This window comes from Hyaena hyaena, unplaced genomic scaffold (genome assembly GCF_003009895.1).
Source record: "Hyaena hyaena isolate Hyena2069 unplaced genomic scaffold, ASM300989v1 scaffold_341, whole genome shotgun sequence".
Lineage (NCBI taxonomy): Eukaryota > Metazoa > Chordata > Mammalia > Carnivora > Hyaenidae > Hyaena > Hyaena hyaena.
This window is the reverse complement of record NW_024080973.1, coordinates 503,587-520,070: the sequence shown is the minus strand read 5'-3', so window position 1 is coordinate 520,070 and position 16,484 is coordinate 503,587. Positions and strand designations below refer to the sequence as shown.

The following is a 16,484-nucleotide window of genomic DNA, read 5'->3' as shown; positions in this document are numbered from 1 at the left end:
CCTCCACCGCCATGACCTCATCACCTCCCAGAGGCGCCACTTCCCAAAACCAACACCTTAGAGTTAGGATTTCAACATACGTGTTTTGGGAGGGACACAGACATTTAGAGCACAGCACTGAATTGTATCCCATTTGTGAGCTTACTCTAATTTATTCGTCCATTCAGCTCTTCTTGGACATCTGGGTTGTTTCCAGGTTTGGGCTGTTATGAACCAGGGCTATGACATTCCTGTCATATTACATTTTTGTGGACATATGCACTAATTCGTCTTGAGCATACACCTCAAAGTGAATTGCTGAGTCATAGGGTAGTAGATGTTGAATTTTGTTATAGATAGTAAATGCAGTCATTTTTCATAGTGGTTGCACCAATGTCTAACTGCTGCTTAGAGTCTCGGTCAGCCCTGTTTTTAGCCTCACTTTCATTGCTTCCGTCTGTTTCTGAACACTTGGAGATTCTACGGAGTGAGTCTTGTGGTTTTGGCTCTCCTGGTTGCTGTCGTAGGATTCCGTTTCCTCAGGATCACTGAGTCCAGTTCACACTGGCCCGTTGGCTTGCCAGCCTTTAACATTTTGATGCTATTCTCCTGTTTTTTCTGTCCTTATGGATTTCTGCATTTAAGGCTTTTCTTTTACTGCATTTTGCATTTAAGGCTTTTCTTTTACTGCTGTTTTAATGGGATTATTCCTGTTAAACAGGAATTAGTAGGAATAAACTAATTCCTGTTTAACAGGAATTAGTAGAACTAAATGCTCATATTCACTTCGCCATATTAAACCTACTCATCTTTAAGCTAATGCTACCTTCACACGATCTCTGGAACTATTTACTTAAAGAAGCATGGGTGGGTTTCAGTTGCACTTTGATTTGGAGCAGTAGGAAAGCAGCAGCAAAATGCAAGTCCTTAGACATTAGGAAAGGTCAGCCTATTTAGGGAATGAAATCTTGTACCAAAAAAGACACTCACTCAGTGTTACCATGCTGTGATAGGCATAATTATTTAATGATACTGTGTGATGGGGATTATGAGAAATTTTTAGCAGCTAGGAACAGGCAAGTTGAAGGTGATATTTCTTCTTGGTAGCCTTAGCATTCTTTATTGGACCACTTTTTTAAAATGTTTGTTTACTTTTTAGAGAGGGGAAGGGGCAGAAAGAAGAGGGGATAGAAGACATGAGTGGGCACTGTGCTGACAGCAGCGGGCCTGATGTGGGGCTCGAATCCACAAATGAGGCTATCAAGACCTAAGCAGAAGTCAGATGCTCAACTAACTGAATGACCCAGGTGCCCCACTGGGTCATTTAATTGAGACCTGGAATGAACTGGGGACACAGTTGGAAGAGATCAGAGTGGAGGTGAATTCCAAATACTGACATGAAAAGCATAATGCCTTTGCATCAAGCTACTGGTATATAAGTACCATAAAATACTCCTGGTTCAAGTTGGTAACAATAAAACCAAAAGCATAAGAGGTGTCACTCTTGTGACCAGTCCGTATGAGAGGACCAGCTCTTTGGATCTTGGAGTTTGCATCTTACCCTTAACAGCCACAGGGTGCCAGTCACAGAGGGCAAGTCCATCACTTTTTGGGTCCCACTGTCTTTCATGTCTAAAATATAAGTTCTAGAAAGACATCTCTGCGTTGACTCTGGGCTTTCCTGGTTTCTTGCTGGTACATCCCAGTGATGCCTTGGTTTCGGTAGAAATTCAGAAACTGTAACCCATGGTGTTCACTTCACTGGGAAGGTGGCAATGAATCTGAGTCAAGAACAATAGGAACTAAGCTTAAGGATCAGGAAAAAAAAAGAAGTCAAATATAAGAAAAGATTTTATAGACACGTTGCATCAGCCAAGATACTGGAAGGGCACAGATAACACAATAAAATTATAACGTGAGAAGAGGCTTGTTCACAAAGAAAAGCACAAGGTAGAGGGAACAGAGAAGCCGGGGCTGGCCGCACGCCTGTCCGGAGAAGAGGTGGTTGGAATCTGGAATTTGGGGTCATGTACAGAGGATCCCTTGAAAGAACCTGTGCCTTTCCATTAAGGGGCACAGCCAGCCTGAGGCTTCAGGGAAGAACCTGTAGAATAGCCCAACCTCACTCTCCTCCCTCCCTCAAATCTTCTGCCAGGCTGCCCCACTGGCTGAGCTTAACTGTAGGCAGGAGGGCAGAGGAGCCCCATGGTATAGTCTTTGTAGGTCAGCCTCCTAGGGAAGATCTCGGGGTAGTGAAAAGTGGAGAGATGATCTGGGAGGCCAGACAGGAGGTATCTTGCACCCGTGTCAACGGTCAGTATGAGTGAGTTCGCTTAGGAACTATCTTATCTGCAGGCTGCAGGAAGAATTCTTTTTAGAGAAGTTTTGGAAACAGTGTACCTGCAGATTATTCTTTTTCTTTTTTAATGTTTATTCATTTATTTTGAGAGAGAGAGAGTGTGTGCAAGTGAATGAGAGGCAGAGAGAGACCCTCAAGCAGGCTCTGTGCTGTCGGCGCAGAGCCGGACACAGGGCTCGATTTTATGAGCCTTGAGATCATGACCTAAACCAAAATCAAGATTTGGACCCTTAACCGACTGAGCCCCCCAGGCGCCTCTACCTGCAGATCATTCTTACAATTAGAGTACTTCTTCCAGCTGCCATTAATTCAGGTATGTCACAAGCGTTAAGAACAAAGTACAGGTACCAGACCTAGTGAAATTCATTTTGTGAAATTCGTTTTGTAATAACAAGCTTCTCTCCTGAAGAGGAAATGCCCATTATTAATAATAAAACTGATTACACAGCATTTTGCAGCATACAAGGGCTTTTATGTACATCATTTTGTGTGAGTCTGTATTTAATTCTGTGAGGTGGCTCGGAATATAGACCTGGGGCATGTGGGTGGCTCAATCGGTTAAGCGTCCGATTCCTGGTTTTGGCTCAGGTCATGGTCTCATGGTTCATGAGTTCAAGCCCTGGGTCGGGCTCTATGCTGTCAGCATGGAGCCTGCTTGGGATTCTCTCTCTCCTTCTCTCTCTGCCACCTCCCCTTTTTCTCTTTTTCTCCCTCTCTCAAAATAAATAAACTTAAAAAAAAAAAAAAAAGGAGTATAGGCCTGTTTCACAGATGAGAAAAATGAGTCTCACAGAGGTTGCCTAAAATAAGTGGGAAAGCCTGATTTTGAACCAAGTGTCCTGATTTCCAAATTCAGGTGCTTTTTACCAAGAGAAACTCAAATCACCTGCAACGTTTCTTTTTTAAAGCAAGAATGATGACAGTATAAGGAATAGAAGAAATTCTTCCCCTTTCCAGATATAGCTGAGTGGACTTTGTGACTATGACAGTTCTCCTTCGGAGCTGATGTTTTCCTGCCTTATTTTTGGGAATTATATATATAGGTTTAATTGTATATACATAATCACCTCTGGTGATGATAAAATGGAAATTTGGGTCTTGGAGGTTATGCGATTATAATTAGATTAAAGCCAGAGAGGTCTATCCTGAAAGTCCCTGTAAATTTTAAGTGAGGTCCCTTATAACTCCAATATTGTGTGCCCTTGAACTTGGTCCAACCTCTGAAATAGATATCCTAATAGCCCCCATGTCTGATTATGCTGCTGTGGTCTACACTAGAGTAATTCAGATGACCAAATAAATAGCCAACAAGTTTGGCCAGAAGTTTAACGATCGTAATGAAAAAGCCAGATGCAGAAATAAATTTGGGGAACAGTGCAAGGTGATTTTGTACACTTCTATGCGCTTTGGCCCAGATCCTCATTCTGGAATTTGCAGGGGCGACATTCTGGTAATTTGACTTTGATTTCTCATTGGCAGCCCATCCAGCGCAGGAGAGAAGCTAAGTCTACCCAGCAGTGAATCCCTGGGGCATTCTCTCCTCTTGTTTGTTATTCTGACATTTGAGAAGTAGCCTCATTCATGGTATGATCTCACGCTCCTGGCTTGGCAAGTGGCTTCAAAATTTTCTTTCTGACTTTCTCTTTAATATAGTAAATATAATTTATATAAATCCCTGATCATAAGTGTTCAGTTAGCTATGATTTGGGAGTTCAATACACCTGTGTAGGTAATATCCAAAACAAGATATGGAACATTTTTATCATTCCTGAAAATTCTCTTCTCTCTTCCCAGTCTATCCCTTCAATTCACACTCACCCAAAAACAGGCACCACTTTTCTGATTTCTAATAGTCCTAAATCTACTAATTTAGATTATTTTATAAATGATCATCATCATGATTATTTTGTGTATTCTTGAACTTCATGTCAGTGCAATCATATAATTTCTGGCTTATTTCACTCAACCTAATTCCTTTGAACGTCTTTATGTTGTTGTGTATGAGTAGTGTGTTCCTTTTTATTGCTGGGTATATTCCACAGTTTGAAAATACCACAATTTGTTTATTCTCCTGCTTTTGGATATTTGAGTTATTTTCATTTTTGGCCTAATATACATAAAGCTTCTGTAAACATTCTTCTAGAAGTCTTTCTGTGGACATCTGCACTTGTTTCCCTGGGTCAGTTCCTAAAAGTGAAATTGCTGGTCATAAGGTAGGTGTATATTCAGATTTTTTTGCAAGTTTTATAAAGTTTTTAATGTTTATTCTTGAGAGAGAGAGAGCGAGCAGGGAAGGGGCAGAGAGAGAGAGAGGGAGATGCAGAATCTGAAGTAGACTCCAGGCTCAGAGCTGTCAGGACAGAGCCTGATGTGGGGCTCAAACCCACAAAACATGAGATCATGATCTGAGCTAAAGTCGGACACTTAACTGACTGAGCCACCCAGGTGCCCCAGCAACTTATAAATATACATTTTATTGCAGAATAATTTCAGATTTACAGAAGTATTTCAAAGATAATACAGAGAGGTCCTATATACACCATACCCAGTTCCCCATTGTTGACATTTTACATTAGTGTGGTACATTTGTCACAATTAAACCTATATTTAAAAAAATTTTCTTTAATGTTTATTTATTTTTGAGAGAAAGAGACAGAGTGTGAGCAGGGGAGAGGTAGAAAGAGAGGAAGATACAGAATCCAAAGCAGACCCCAGGCTCTGAGCTGTAAGCACAGAGCCCGATGTAGGGCTTAAACTCACGAACCACGAGATGATGATCTGAGTTGAAGTCAGATGCTTAACCAACGGAGCCACCCAGGAGCCCCTTAACGAATCTATATTAATACATTATTACCAACTAAAATCCGTACTCTTCAGATTTCCTTTGTTTATATCTTTTTTTTTTTCTGTCCATGATCCCGTCCTCAGACACCACGTTACATTTGCTTGTCGTGTCTCCTTAGGCTTCACCTGGATGTGACAATTTCTCAGACTTCCCCTGGTTTTGATGACCTTGACTGTTTTGAGGAGTACTTGTCAGGTATTTTGTAGCATGGACCTCAACTGAGATTGGCTGATGTTTTTCTTCTGCTCAGACTGAGGTTATCACTGGTTTGGCAGAGAGCGAGCATGGAGGTAAAATGCTGTTATCATCACATATCAAGGGTACATGCTGCCAGCCTGACTTTTCAGTGAAGGTGACTTTGATTACCTGCTTGAAGTCATGTTTGTCAGGTTTCTCCACTGAAAGATTGCCCCCCTTCCCCTTTTCATAGTGTATTCACCTGGCAAAAGCCACGCTTAAGGAATAGGGAGTCAAGGATGGAGTGTCTCCATAAGTCACAGTTGACCTTTGAACAAGTTTGAACTGAATGGGTCCACTTACATGCAGGGTTTTGTTTCCCTAATAAATACAGCCCAGTACTGTAAATGTATTTTCTCTTCCTCATGGTTTTCTTAGTAACATTTTCTTTCCTTAGCTTCCTTTGTTGTAAGAGTACAGCATATAATACTATAATATGCAAAATATGCATTAATTGACTGTTTATGTTATTGGCAAGGCTTCCGGTCAATAGTAGACTATTAATAGTTAAGTTTACGGGCAGTCAGAAGTCATGCTCGGATTTGACACTGCATGCCGGGGTTGGGAATTGGCACCCCTAAGTCCTTCATTGTACAGGGATCGACCATATTGAATCATATGGAATTCTTTTTTTTTTTTTTAAATAGTTTATTGTCAAATTAGTTTCCACATAACACTCAGTGCTCATCCCCACAAGTGTCCTCCTCCATGCCCATCCCCCCTCCCCCCCACATCCATCAGTCCTCAATTTTTGTCAGCATTCAAGAGTCTCTCATGGTTTGCCTCTCTCCCTTTCCCCCACCATTTCCCCCCTTCTTCTCCCCCTTGTTCCTCCGTCAAGTTCCTCCTAATCCTCCTATATGTGCAAACATATGATATTTGTCCTTCTCTGCCTGACTTATTTCGCTCAGCATAACACCCTCAAGGTCCATCCAGAATCATATGGAATTCTTTGGCACAGGAGATTTATATTTATTTTTTAAGAAGTAGCAGTACCATTTTATCCTCAGACAAGTAATGCCTGAGAGTCTATGTGCTCCTCATCCTTACCAGCACTTGCTGTTGTCATTCTTTGTAATTTTGACCGTTCTAATTGATGTGAAGGGGTATCTCACTCTGGCTTCAACCTGCATTCATGATGACTAATCATGTTGAGGAACTTTTCATGCACTTATTGGCCATTCCCATATCTTCCTTTGTGAAATATCTCCTTGAGTCTTTTGCCCAATTTTTTTTATTGTGTTGTCTGTCTTTTTATTATTGAGGTGAGGAGCTATTTGTATGTCCTGGGTGAAGTTTCTTTGTTTCACATATGCATGAAATATTTCCCCCAGTCTGTGGCTGGCCTTTTGGTTTTCTTAACGGTGTCATTGATGAGCTGGCTTTAAGATTTTAATGAAGAGATTTGGGGACCAGTGTTGGAAGTGATGAGCCTTCACTCATTCTATATCTGATGCTGTGAATTTTTAGTTACAAAGACTTACGATGTGCTGATAGGCATAAGGATTATAAGCATGCTTTCTTTTCAAGGCATCTGATATGGCACAAAGAGAAAATTTTCAAAGGAAAGTTAGACTTCCCATAGTAGCAACAGTTGTGTTGCTGAGTATGAAGATTCCAGATGTATTAGGCCTCTTTGAGTGGCATCTGCCAGCGCATAGAAGAAGTCCATGTAAGAAGATCATGTTCTGTCCTTGGCCAACTTTGCATTCTTATTTTCCAAAGCGTTGGCATCATAATGAATGACATAGTGCACGAGGGGGCTGTGCTATGTGCTGCTCAAGTTAAGCCCTTATAGACACTTGAGGAATCATGAGAAACAATAACACACCAGCTGCTGCCAGGGTTTCCCCCAAGATTTGATGGCCGACTGTGCCCATTAACAAAACAAGGAGAGACGCAGACGCCAGACTCCTCCTTGAGAGGCAGAAAGAATTCCTCTTAGGAAAAGGGGCATCATGTGATATTAAATATTGACTCATTATGTGGGTCTGGGGAGATGTTTTCGAGCTTCTTGGAATACCAGCATCTAAGGACGAGCATTCTAAATTAGAGTTCATGTGTGAACTCACTTACCAGCCAACACAAACATTAGCCACCTGAAATGATGCTTGGTTCTAATGCTGATCATTATTAGCTCCAGTCTTTTATTATTTGTGATAAGATTTGATTTTGATAATAATCTTAGTTCTCAAGTTGGAAAGCCTTAGTAGTCTCTAATTTGCACTAAGTAAATTCTGGCTTCTTGGTTGGCTTCTGTCAGTTCTGAATTATTTAGCATAGCATTTGTAGTATTTAACTTTGGAGAAAAGTATGTAGAAGATCATTATAGACTTATTCTTTGGTACCTACACTGTTTGGAACTGAAAAAAGACTTATTTTTCCTTGTGTACTGTGACTTCTGGCTAATAAGGGCTCTAAGCACCTTGACTTTTCCTGGGTTTCAGTTACATTCTAGAATTCTCCATTTGTCTACTTACCATTGATCCTGCAAAACTCAGAAAAAATAATGGCTCATGGAGGAAGTGGCCATGGCTTAATGCAATGAATAGATAAAAGCTGAAGGAGTCAGAACTCCCTTGAATGCAAAGAGAGAAAAAATTAGGGGCTTGACATTATTGAGAAGACTTCAAAGCCAGTGACATCCCTCAACACAATTTAAAAATTCTAAAATGTGAACAGAAAGTTTATACATTAAAAACATAGTTCTGACTTTTTTAATTTAAAAAAATTTGTATGTATTTTTATTTTTTTTGAGAGAGTGCACACGCAGTACAGGACGGGGGAGAGGGGAAGGAGGAGAGTGAGAGAGAATCCCAAGCATGAAGCCTGATGCAGGGCTCAGTTCCATGACCCTGGGATCATGACCTGAGCTGAAATCAAGAATCAGATGCTCAGCCAACTGAGCCACTTAGATGCCTTGGTTCTGACTTTTTTAAAAAATGTGTTATTTAGGAAGAGAATATGATTTATTTTTACTCAGACAAAACTATCTCTGAATTTAGCCATCATCTTGTTCTAACTGCCTTTTTCCTTGCCTCTTCAGGTGAACCTCTTTGTGCTGTTGTCTGTGGTGTGTGTCCTCTTAAATCTAGCTGGATTTATCCTTGGCTGCCAAGGGGCCCAGTTTGTGTCCAGCGTGCCCCGGTGTGACCTGGTAAGTAAGCCTAGAACATCAGTGTGCACCTGCTCGGACCCTGGCCTGTCTGGCTTTCCGCGGGTGCCAGCATCCACCCAGCAGCATCCTAAAGTGAAATCTGAAGTCCACCAGAGGAAGTGGAAAAACAAAACAAATCAAAAAGAAGAACTGGGCTGCTAGTTATTTTACTCAGGTTGTCAATTATATTTTTTCCAAAGCGGGGACCATCTAGCAGAACCCAGAACCACAGTTATATACCACATCGTTAGTTAGTGGATGGATGGACGATGGTCAGGTGTCTCTCTGCTCTCATATGAAGGGAGAAGATGGAGATGATCAGAATACAGCTGAGCAGTCCTTTCTCTGAAACCTTTGGAGGCCAGGTGTGTTTCGACATTCAGGGTTTTTCTGATTTTTAGAAGATGCGTGCACTGTTTCCTCTGTAGCGCCCCGTTGGACTTTGGGACAGCAGGCTGTAATGAAAACGTTTGTTTTCAGGGCCTTTTGGATTTCAGAATTGTGGATAAGAGGTTTTGGACCTGCATCTTCTCTGATTTTTTTCTTTTAATTTTTAATAGGGGTGAAATGCATGTAGCGTAAAATGTACCATCTTAATAACCATTTTTAAGAGTTAACTTCAGTAGTTGAAGTACATTCATACTGTTGTGAAGCCAGTGTCCAGAACATATTTCTTGTTGCAAAACTGAAGCTGTGTATGTATTAAACAATTCCCCTGCCCTCCTGGCCTTTCCCCACCTCCATCGCCCCACCCCCTCGGCCCTGCTTCTGGCCGCCACTCTTTTACTTTCTGACTCTATGAATTTAACTGATCTAGGTACCTGATAGAAGTGGAATCATACAGCATGTATAATTTTGTGGCTGGCTTATCTCACTTACTTCACTTAGCTTAATGTCCTCAACACGCCCACATGTTGTAGCATGTATCAGAATGCCCTTCCTTTTTAAGGCTTGAATAATATTCCATCACGTGTATATACCATATATGATATTTTAACCACAAAGGTGGTAACGTGTCATAAAAAATGAGTTGCAAAAATCTCTTTGAGAGCTTTCTTTCAGTTCTTTTGGGTCTCTACCCATTTGCTGGCCTTCTTTGAATTTTTTTCTTTTTTTTTCTTAAATAGTTTATTGTCAAGTTGTCCCAACAAGTGCCCTCTCCATGCCCATTACCCTCTTCCCCTCTCCCCCCCTCCCATCAGCCCTCAGTTTGTTCTCAGCATTCAAGAGTCTCTCATGGTTTGCCTCCCTCCCTCCCCCCCACCATTTCCCCCCTTCTTCTCCCCCATGGTCCTCTGTTAAGTTCCTCCTAATCCACCTATACATGCAAACATATGGTATCTGTCCTTCTCTGCCTGACTTACTTCGCTCAGCATAACACCCTCAAGGTCCATCCATGTTGCTACAAATGGGAGGAGGAGGCAAGATGGCGGAGAAGTAAGGAATTCCGTACATTTCACTCGCCCACATCTCTTAAACAGAGAAGGCCTGAATGTTTTGGGTTTTTTTTTTTTTTTTTTTTTTAAGTTTTTAAATTTCTAAGAGAGAGGGCGAGGGCAAGCAGGGAAGAGGGGCAGAGAGGGAGAGAAAGAATCTCAGGCAGGCTCCACGCCCAGCATGGAGCCTGATGAGGGGCTTGTTCCCACAACCTGGGATCATGACCTGAGCTGAAATCAAGAGTTAGCTGCTCAATGGACTGAGCCACCCAGGCACCCCCATCTTTGAACTTTTTAAAAGAGCTTCTCAGTGACAAATAACTCTGTGTGGCACAAAGCAAAAGAAATGGACTCTTGAGAAGCTGTAGTCACTGTCATCTATTTGGAACTTGGTCCCGAGGCTGTGTTGCCCCTTAGAAACCAGGAAGATCCAGGCAGAGGAGTGGCCACCTTTCTCACCGCCTTTCATGATGGTGAAAGTTTAGGCCTTACCCAGCAGGAGAGCTCCTCAGGGACTCACCCCAAACCTGTTGCTCTTTCTTAACACTCCTTTACAAGTTTTCTGATTTTGACATTCCATTGTGTAATAACCTTAAGTTATGGGATCCCAGGCTCACAGCCTTTTCTGGTTTCTAAGGCCCCCTGTGATTGACTCTCCCCCTGTCTGCTCCCCAAGGCAGCCCGCACTCCAAAGCCTGCCTGGCATTGCCCTACTTTCTGACTTCTAACAATGCTATCTCCCCACCCCCCAAACTCCTAATCCCTCACTTTTCTGTTCTTCAAATGATATCAGTCCTTTAAAGCTCCAATTCAAAGATTATTTTCTTCAAGAAACAGTTCCTGAAGCCCCAGAGAAGATCATCTTCCAGAATATCCTGTATGTACGTCTCGTAGATATTTATCCCTCTCGTTTTTGAGGTGAGAGACATTCATGTCTCTGTCTTCTCTGTTCTTCCAAGCTGGGGTCAGCCCAAGGGCAGCGTCTGGTTTTCTCGAGAATTTTGGGAGTTCCCAATGTCACCCTTCACTGCCTTCCATTCCTTCACATAGAGTTCTCAGAAAAAAAATGTTGAAGAAAACTTGGTTTCCCTATTACTAATCACACAGCAAATTCGAAGAGACAAAGACAGGCTGGAAGTGAAAAGTCATAGTATACTGAAGGACAGTTTGGCAAAATTGTAGCATCCCTTATGTGCAAGACACTGTGTTAGAGGCTGCCGGGAGCAGGAAGGAAAGTCAGACCTCCTTTCTGACCTGGAAGCTTCTCACGTAGCAGGAGGAACAGGATAAATCCGGCAACAGCTGGATCAGTGTTTGTGCAGGACACGGGTACGTGCCCAAATGCGAGTAGATAGAGCAGGGTTGGTTGTCTGAGTGACACATGGTGCTTGGGGCAAGCAGAGAAAGAAGCGCTTTTATCCGGGGGCACTTAGGGAAAGGCTGCCTGGAATCTGGGTATTTGAGATGGACCTTAGATAATGAATAAATAAGGAGAGTGTGTAGAACCCAAGAGAAGAGAGCCTTCAGAGGGCAGGGGGGAAATGAGCCCTGGTGGCGCTGGAAAATTGCAAGGGGTCAAGGGTATATTTAATGGACTTTTCTGAGAAATTCTGTGGTTCATGGGCGCCTGGATGGCTCAGTCGGTTAAGTGTCCAACTTTGGCTCAGGTCATGATCTCACAGTTTGTGGGTTTGAGCCCCGCATCGGGCTCTGTGCTGACAGCTCAGAGCCTGGAGCCTGTTTCGGATTCTGTGTTTCCCTCTCTCTCTGCCTCTCCCTCTCTCTCTGTTCCTCTCCTGCTCACGCTCTGACTCTCTCTGGCTCTCAAAATAAATACATGTTAAAAAAATTAAAAATAATTAAAAAAAGAAATTCTGTGGTTCTCTATCCTGGGTGGCCATTAGGGAACTTTTTAAAGAATACCCTAACTTTGGCCGTGTACCCAGAGATTCTCAGTTGGCCTGGAGTGGGGGCCGAGGCATCAGTATCTTCTTATTTTTTTTTTTTATTATTATTACTCAAAAATAAATAATTGAGAGAGAATAAACAGGGGAGGAGCAGAGAGAGAAGGCATAGAGATTCTAAAGTGGGCTCTGTGCTGACAGCAGAGAGCCTGATGCGGGGCTCGAACTCAAGAACCGTGAGATCGTGGAAGTCGGACACTTGACTGACTGAGCCACCCAGATGCCCCTAGTCATCTTCTTATGTTTTGATGTGTATTTTCAATTAAAGTTTTTTTCCCCCACCACAAAACCAATTCTGTGATTGTTTCTGATTATAAAACTGTAAAAATTTGGAAAAGCCATCAAAGTATAGGACAGAACTTAAAAATCATTTGAAATCACGCCCTTCTGGGTTGGCACCGTTAACCATGTGATGGATTTTGGGGGCACCTCTTTATGCATAAAAACACACATAATTTCTCATCAGTGGGAACATATAATTATTTTTCATTAGGGAGGCCACGTGACAAATGAAATCTTTTGAGGAAGGGGACGCTTTCTCTCCTTCCCTCTCCACCATGTCACCCCAAATCCCTGGTAACAACCTGGGGAAACTTCCTTCATGTTTCCCTGTCATGTTATCTTACATAAATATGTGGGGAGTAGGCCTATTAATGATTTATCTTCCAAAAATGGGACATAGTATATCTACTTCCCTACATACTTTTTCTCACTCAAAGGTGTATTAGGTACAGATCTAACACCCCCCTCTTTTTTTTCTTCTTTTGTTAAATGTTAGTCTTCTATTTATGGGCTTGGGTTTTGGCCCATAAACAATGTTGCCACACATACCATTCTCTCCCTGGGGGCTTTTCAGTCCACGGACTTCAGCTAACTGGAGTCATAGGGTATGTACCTCTTTGGGTCTGGCTTATTCTGCTCCGCGTAACATTTTTGAGATTCATCCATGATTTTGTGTTGTATCACTTCCTTCTTTTTTTTTTCTTTTGCACACCAGTATTTCATTTTATAAAATTATCACAATTTGTTTAATCTGTTCTCCCATTGGTGGACATTTGTGTTATTTCCAGTTTGGGGATAGTATGAACGGAGCTATTATAAACATTTTTGCATGGTTGTGGTTTTTCTTGTGCGTCGTTTTCTTTTCTCTCGAGTAAATAAGTGGATATGGCATTGCTCAGGCATGTCATAAACGTGTGAACGACTTTACCAGAAGCTGCTATACAGTTTCCCAAAGTGGTTGGGGAGGAAGTATTGTTTTCAATTAAAAAAATTTTTTTTAATGTTTATTTTTGGGAAAGAGACAGAGCACAAGTGGGGGAGGGGCAGAAAGAGAGGGAGACACAGAATCCCAAGTAGGCTCCAGGCTCTGAGCTGTCAGCACAGAGCCTGATGCGGGGCTCAAACTCTTGAACCGCAAGATCATGACCTGAGCTAAAGTCGGACACTTAACTGGCTGAGCCACCCAAGCGTCTTGCTTTCAGTTTTTAAATAATTAATTTATTTATTTTGAGAGAGAGAGAGAGAAAGAGAGAGAGCACACATGTGTTTGAGTGGTGGAGGGGCAGAGAGAGAGAATCCCAAGTAGGCTCTGCACTGTCAATGCAGAGGTCAGCTTGTGGCTGGAGATCATGACCTGAGCTGAGCTCAAGAGTGGGACGCTTGACTGACTGAGCCATCCAGGCGCCCCAGGAGAATAAGTATTTTTAATTTAAACTATATGGCCGGTTCCTTTATTAAAGGGCTTCAGCTTACATTTCTGCGGGCACCCCTCTGCCAGCAACAAGTGTTTCTCTCTAACACTTGTCAGTCTGAGGGGGTTGGCGTGGGAGCTCCTGCTTACGGTGGCTTGCAGTCCCTTCGTTTCTAGAGATGGTGTCCTCATTTTTCAAAAGCTTCCAGAAGATTCTATCAAGCAGCCAGAGTCGAGAACCACAATAGTGGTGAGAAGGAGGAGGAGGGGGAGGATCTGGTGGCATCAGGAAACAGGATCAAGGTTGAAGGGTGGATATTGTTCATGTAGAAGCTTGAGCAGGGTTGCTTGCGGACGGTTAAAGAGATCAAAGAGAGGTTGGACTATAACTGCTGAACTATTGGGGCAGAGCTGGGATTAAGAAGCGAAGTGAAGGGTCAGGTCTGAAAGAACGAGAAATACAAAATACACAGCTCCTGGCATCATTTTGTACAGAGCCTCAGGGCTGTTGGTGTCTGCTGGGCACAGCAAACGATACTCATTATTATTTGGATGATGATTAAACTTTCCAAAAGTCTTGTGTAAAGGGATTAACCTTCACCCATCTGGAAAACTGTTCCATCCAGACCAGCTCACCCAGGAAGTTCCAGATAGCTGAGGTTTCCATATACATAGAAGTCTGGTTGTGTGTAAATAATGCAGCTGCGTGTGTGTGCGCGTGTGCACGCACGCACAGGCCTGTTTTCTCTCTTAACTAAATGCCTTGTGTGAAGAATAGACTCAAGTGGGAGGGGAGTACTTTGTAAGATGACACCTAGTATTACCTGAGGGAGACAGAATCCTTAGGTAGGATTTTGAGCTTACATAAGTATAAGAAATAGAAACCGCACAGCATCATGCTGAGAAGGTGAACTTGGTTGAGCTTCATTGGTGTTTGGGAAGAAGAGAGCCTTGTGTACATAAGCAGAATGTAGTAACTCTAATAGCTGCTTGTTTGTAACTACTAAATAGTATGGTTAGTGGTAAATCAGGGAGTTCTCAGCTGGGGATTTTGAAGGAAGCAGCTCCTGGGAGTACTACTTTCCTGCTGAATTTAGCCCAGTATAAGGACTATTTCCTATTCTGAAGAGGAGCTAAGAGAAAGCCAGTGATCCCTGAGAGGAACTAGAATTCCCCCTGCCCAGGCTCTGCCTAGAGACTCCTGTCTGAACGGTCACAGTAGATTTCCCTTAGAAGGCAAAAATCTAGCGTAGATATTAGCAGCAGGGTGTACCTTCAAACGTGAGACAAAGGAAGAAGAACTCAAACACAACCTTTTGCTTTTGTGTGTGTCTGGAGGTATGTTGTGAATCTAGGTGTAGGGACGTTGTTGAGACAGTAGTCTCTGTGGACAAACTAGGAAAGGACAGAAACCAAGTGGAAATGAATGGCTAGAGTCCATTGAGGTAACTCTAGTTATTGTAATTTTTTTGGTATCAGGCAGAATTTATATCGAAACCTGGGCATCCGTGTTTGATATAATAATGCATCCCTTTCACTGTGGTTTAAGGACAGAGAATAAAAAATGTTACAGAAGCCATGGAGTTTTGGAAGAGGCGAAATGAATCTGTGTGGAAAATATCAAAACAGTGTTTGCCTGGAGGAGGGTGGAAGAGGGATTGGTAGGGAAGGGCATGATGGTATTTTCTCTGGTGATCTATGTTCTCAAACTTGATAAGGATTTGGGATGCACAGGGGTCATGCATTGCCTAAAATTCTGCAAATGGCATGCCTAAGATTTGTGTATGTAAATTTTGTGTGTGTGCAATGTAAACTTCACATCCAAAGAAAGAGAAGACCAAACCAAAAAATAATGTGTATATTAATGTGTGTATCTTCAGTGGACATTTTCCCCTTCGCTTCATAGTCAACATATATTAAAAGGAACTATGTTTTCTCCTAATTTGGAAAAGTACCATGAATTTGATACCAGAGGGTAACCGGAGGGTGAGTTTGGTTAGAAGGTAAAAATCTTATTAATTCAATAAGAATGAAGACTCATTTTTCCTCTTAAGTAATTGAAACACTGTAGATGTTCAGTTATTAAAGATTCCTGAAGGGGCGCCTGGGTGGCTCAGTTGGTTAAGCGTCCAACTTTGGCTCAGGTCATGATCTCACGATTCGTGGGTTCGAGCCCTGCATCGGGCTCTGTGCTGACAGCTAGCTCAGAGCCTGGAGCCTGCTTCAGATTCTGTGTCTCCCTCTCTCCCTGACCCTCTCCTGCTCATGCTGCCTCTCTCTCTCTCAGAAATGAATTAAAAAATTAAAAAAATTTTTTTTAAATCTTTAAAGATTCCTGAAGAATTTTTCAGCCAGTGATGTCAAAGCTGCCTAATTAATCTAACAAGTATGAAAAGTGTGTGGCTTTTCCTTTCAGCCAAAATGGAGTAGCCAACAGCTCAAAAGGCACAGCAAGTTAAGTATGAATTTCAGCTCCTAAATTATGGGTCTTAATTAGCCAACATCAGGTTTCACATATTTTCATAACTTGATTCAGGGGAAACTTGGAAATATGGTCCAAAGTTTGCCAAACATTTCACTATAAATATGAGATTACTCAGCTCTGATGGTATCACTTCAATTAAAGAAAACAGAATCTGTGACCACATTGAAGATGTCAACTGAGAGACCTCGTTAAGCCTACGTGGTTTGGAGCTACTGTTCACCAAATAGGCCCCGTGTTTCTTGTAGGCACCTGGTAGCTTGGACTTCCCTGCCCACTAGGAGTTAGGTAGAGCTGTAAGATTTGCTTTGGCAATTAAATGTGAGCTAAAG

The 16,484-nt window shown here is 42.2% G+C and overlaps 1 protein-coding gene across 2 annotated transcripts in view; it reads left to right on the top strand.

The window, feature by feature from the left end:
• The window catches only part of FAM189A2 (family with sequence similarity 189 member A2), a 68,241-nt gene that overhangs the window by 32,130 nt on the left and 19,627 nt on the right, over positions 1-16,484 (top strand). For both annotated transcript variants that reach the window (XM_039249543.1, XM_039249542.1), the window contains one exon: positions 8,467-8,577. In XM_039249543.1, the coding sequence (XP_039105474.1) occupies positions 8,467-8,577 (111 nt within the window). The remainder of the gene's footprint in view (positions 1-8,466; positions 8,578-16,484) is intronic.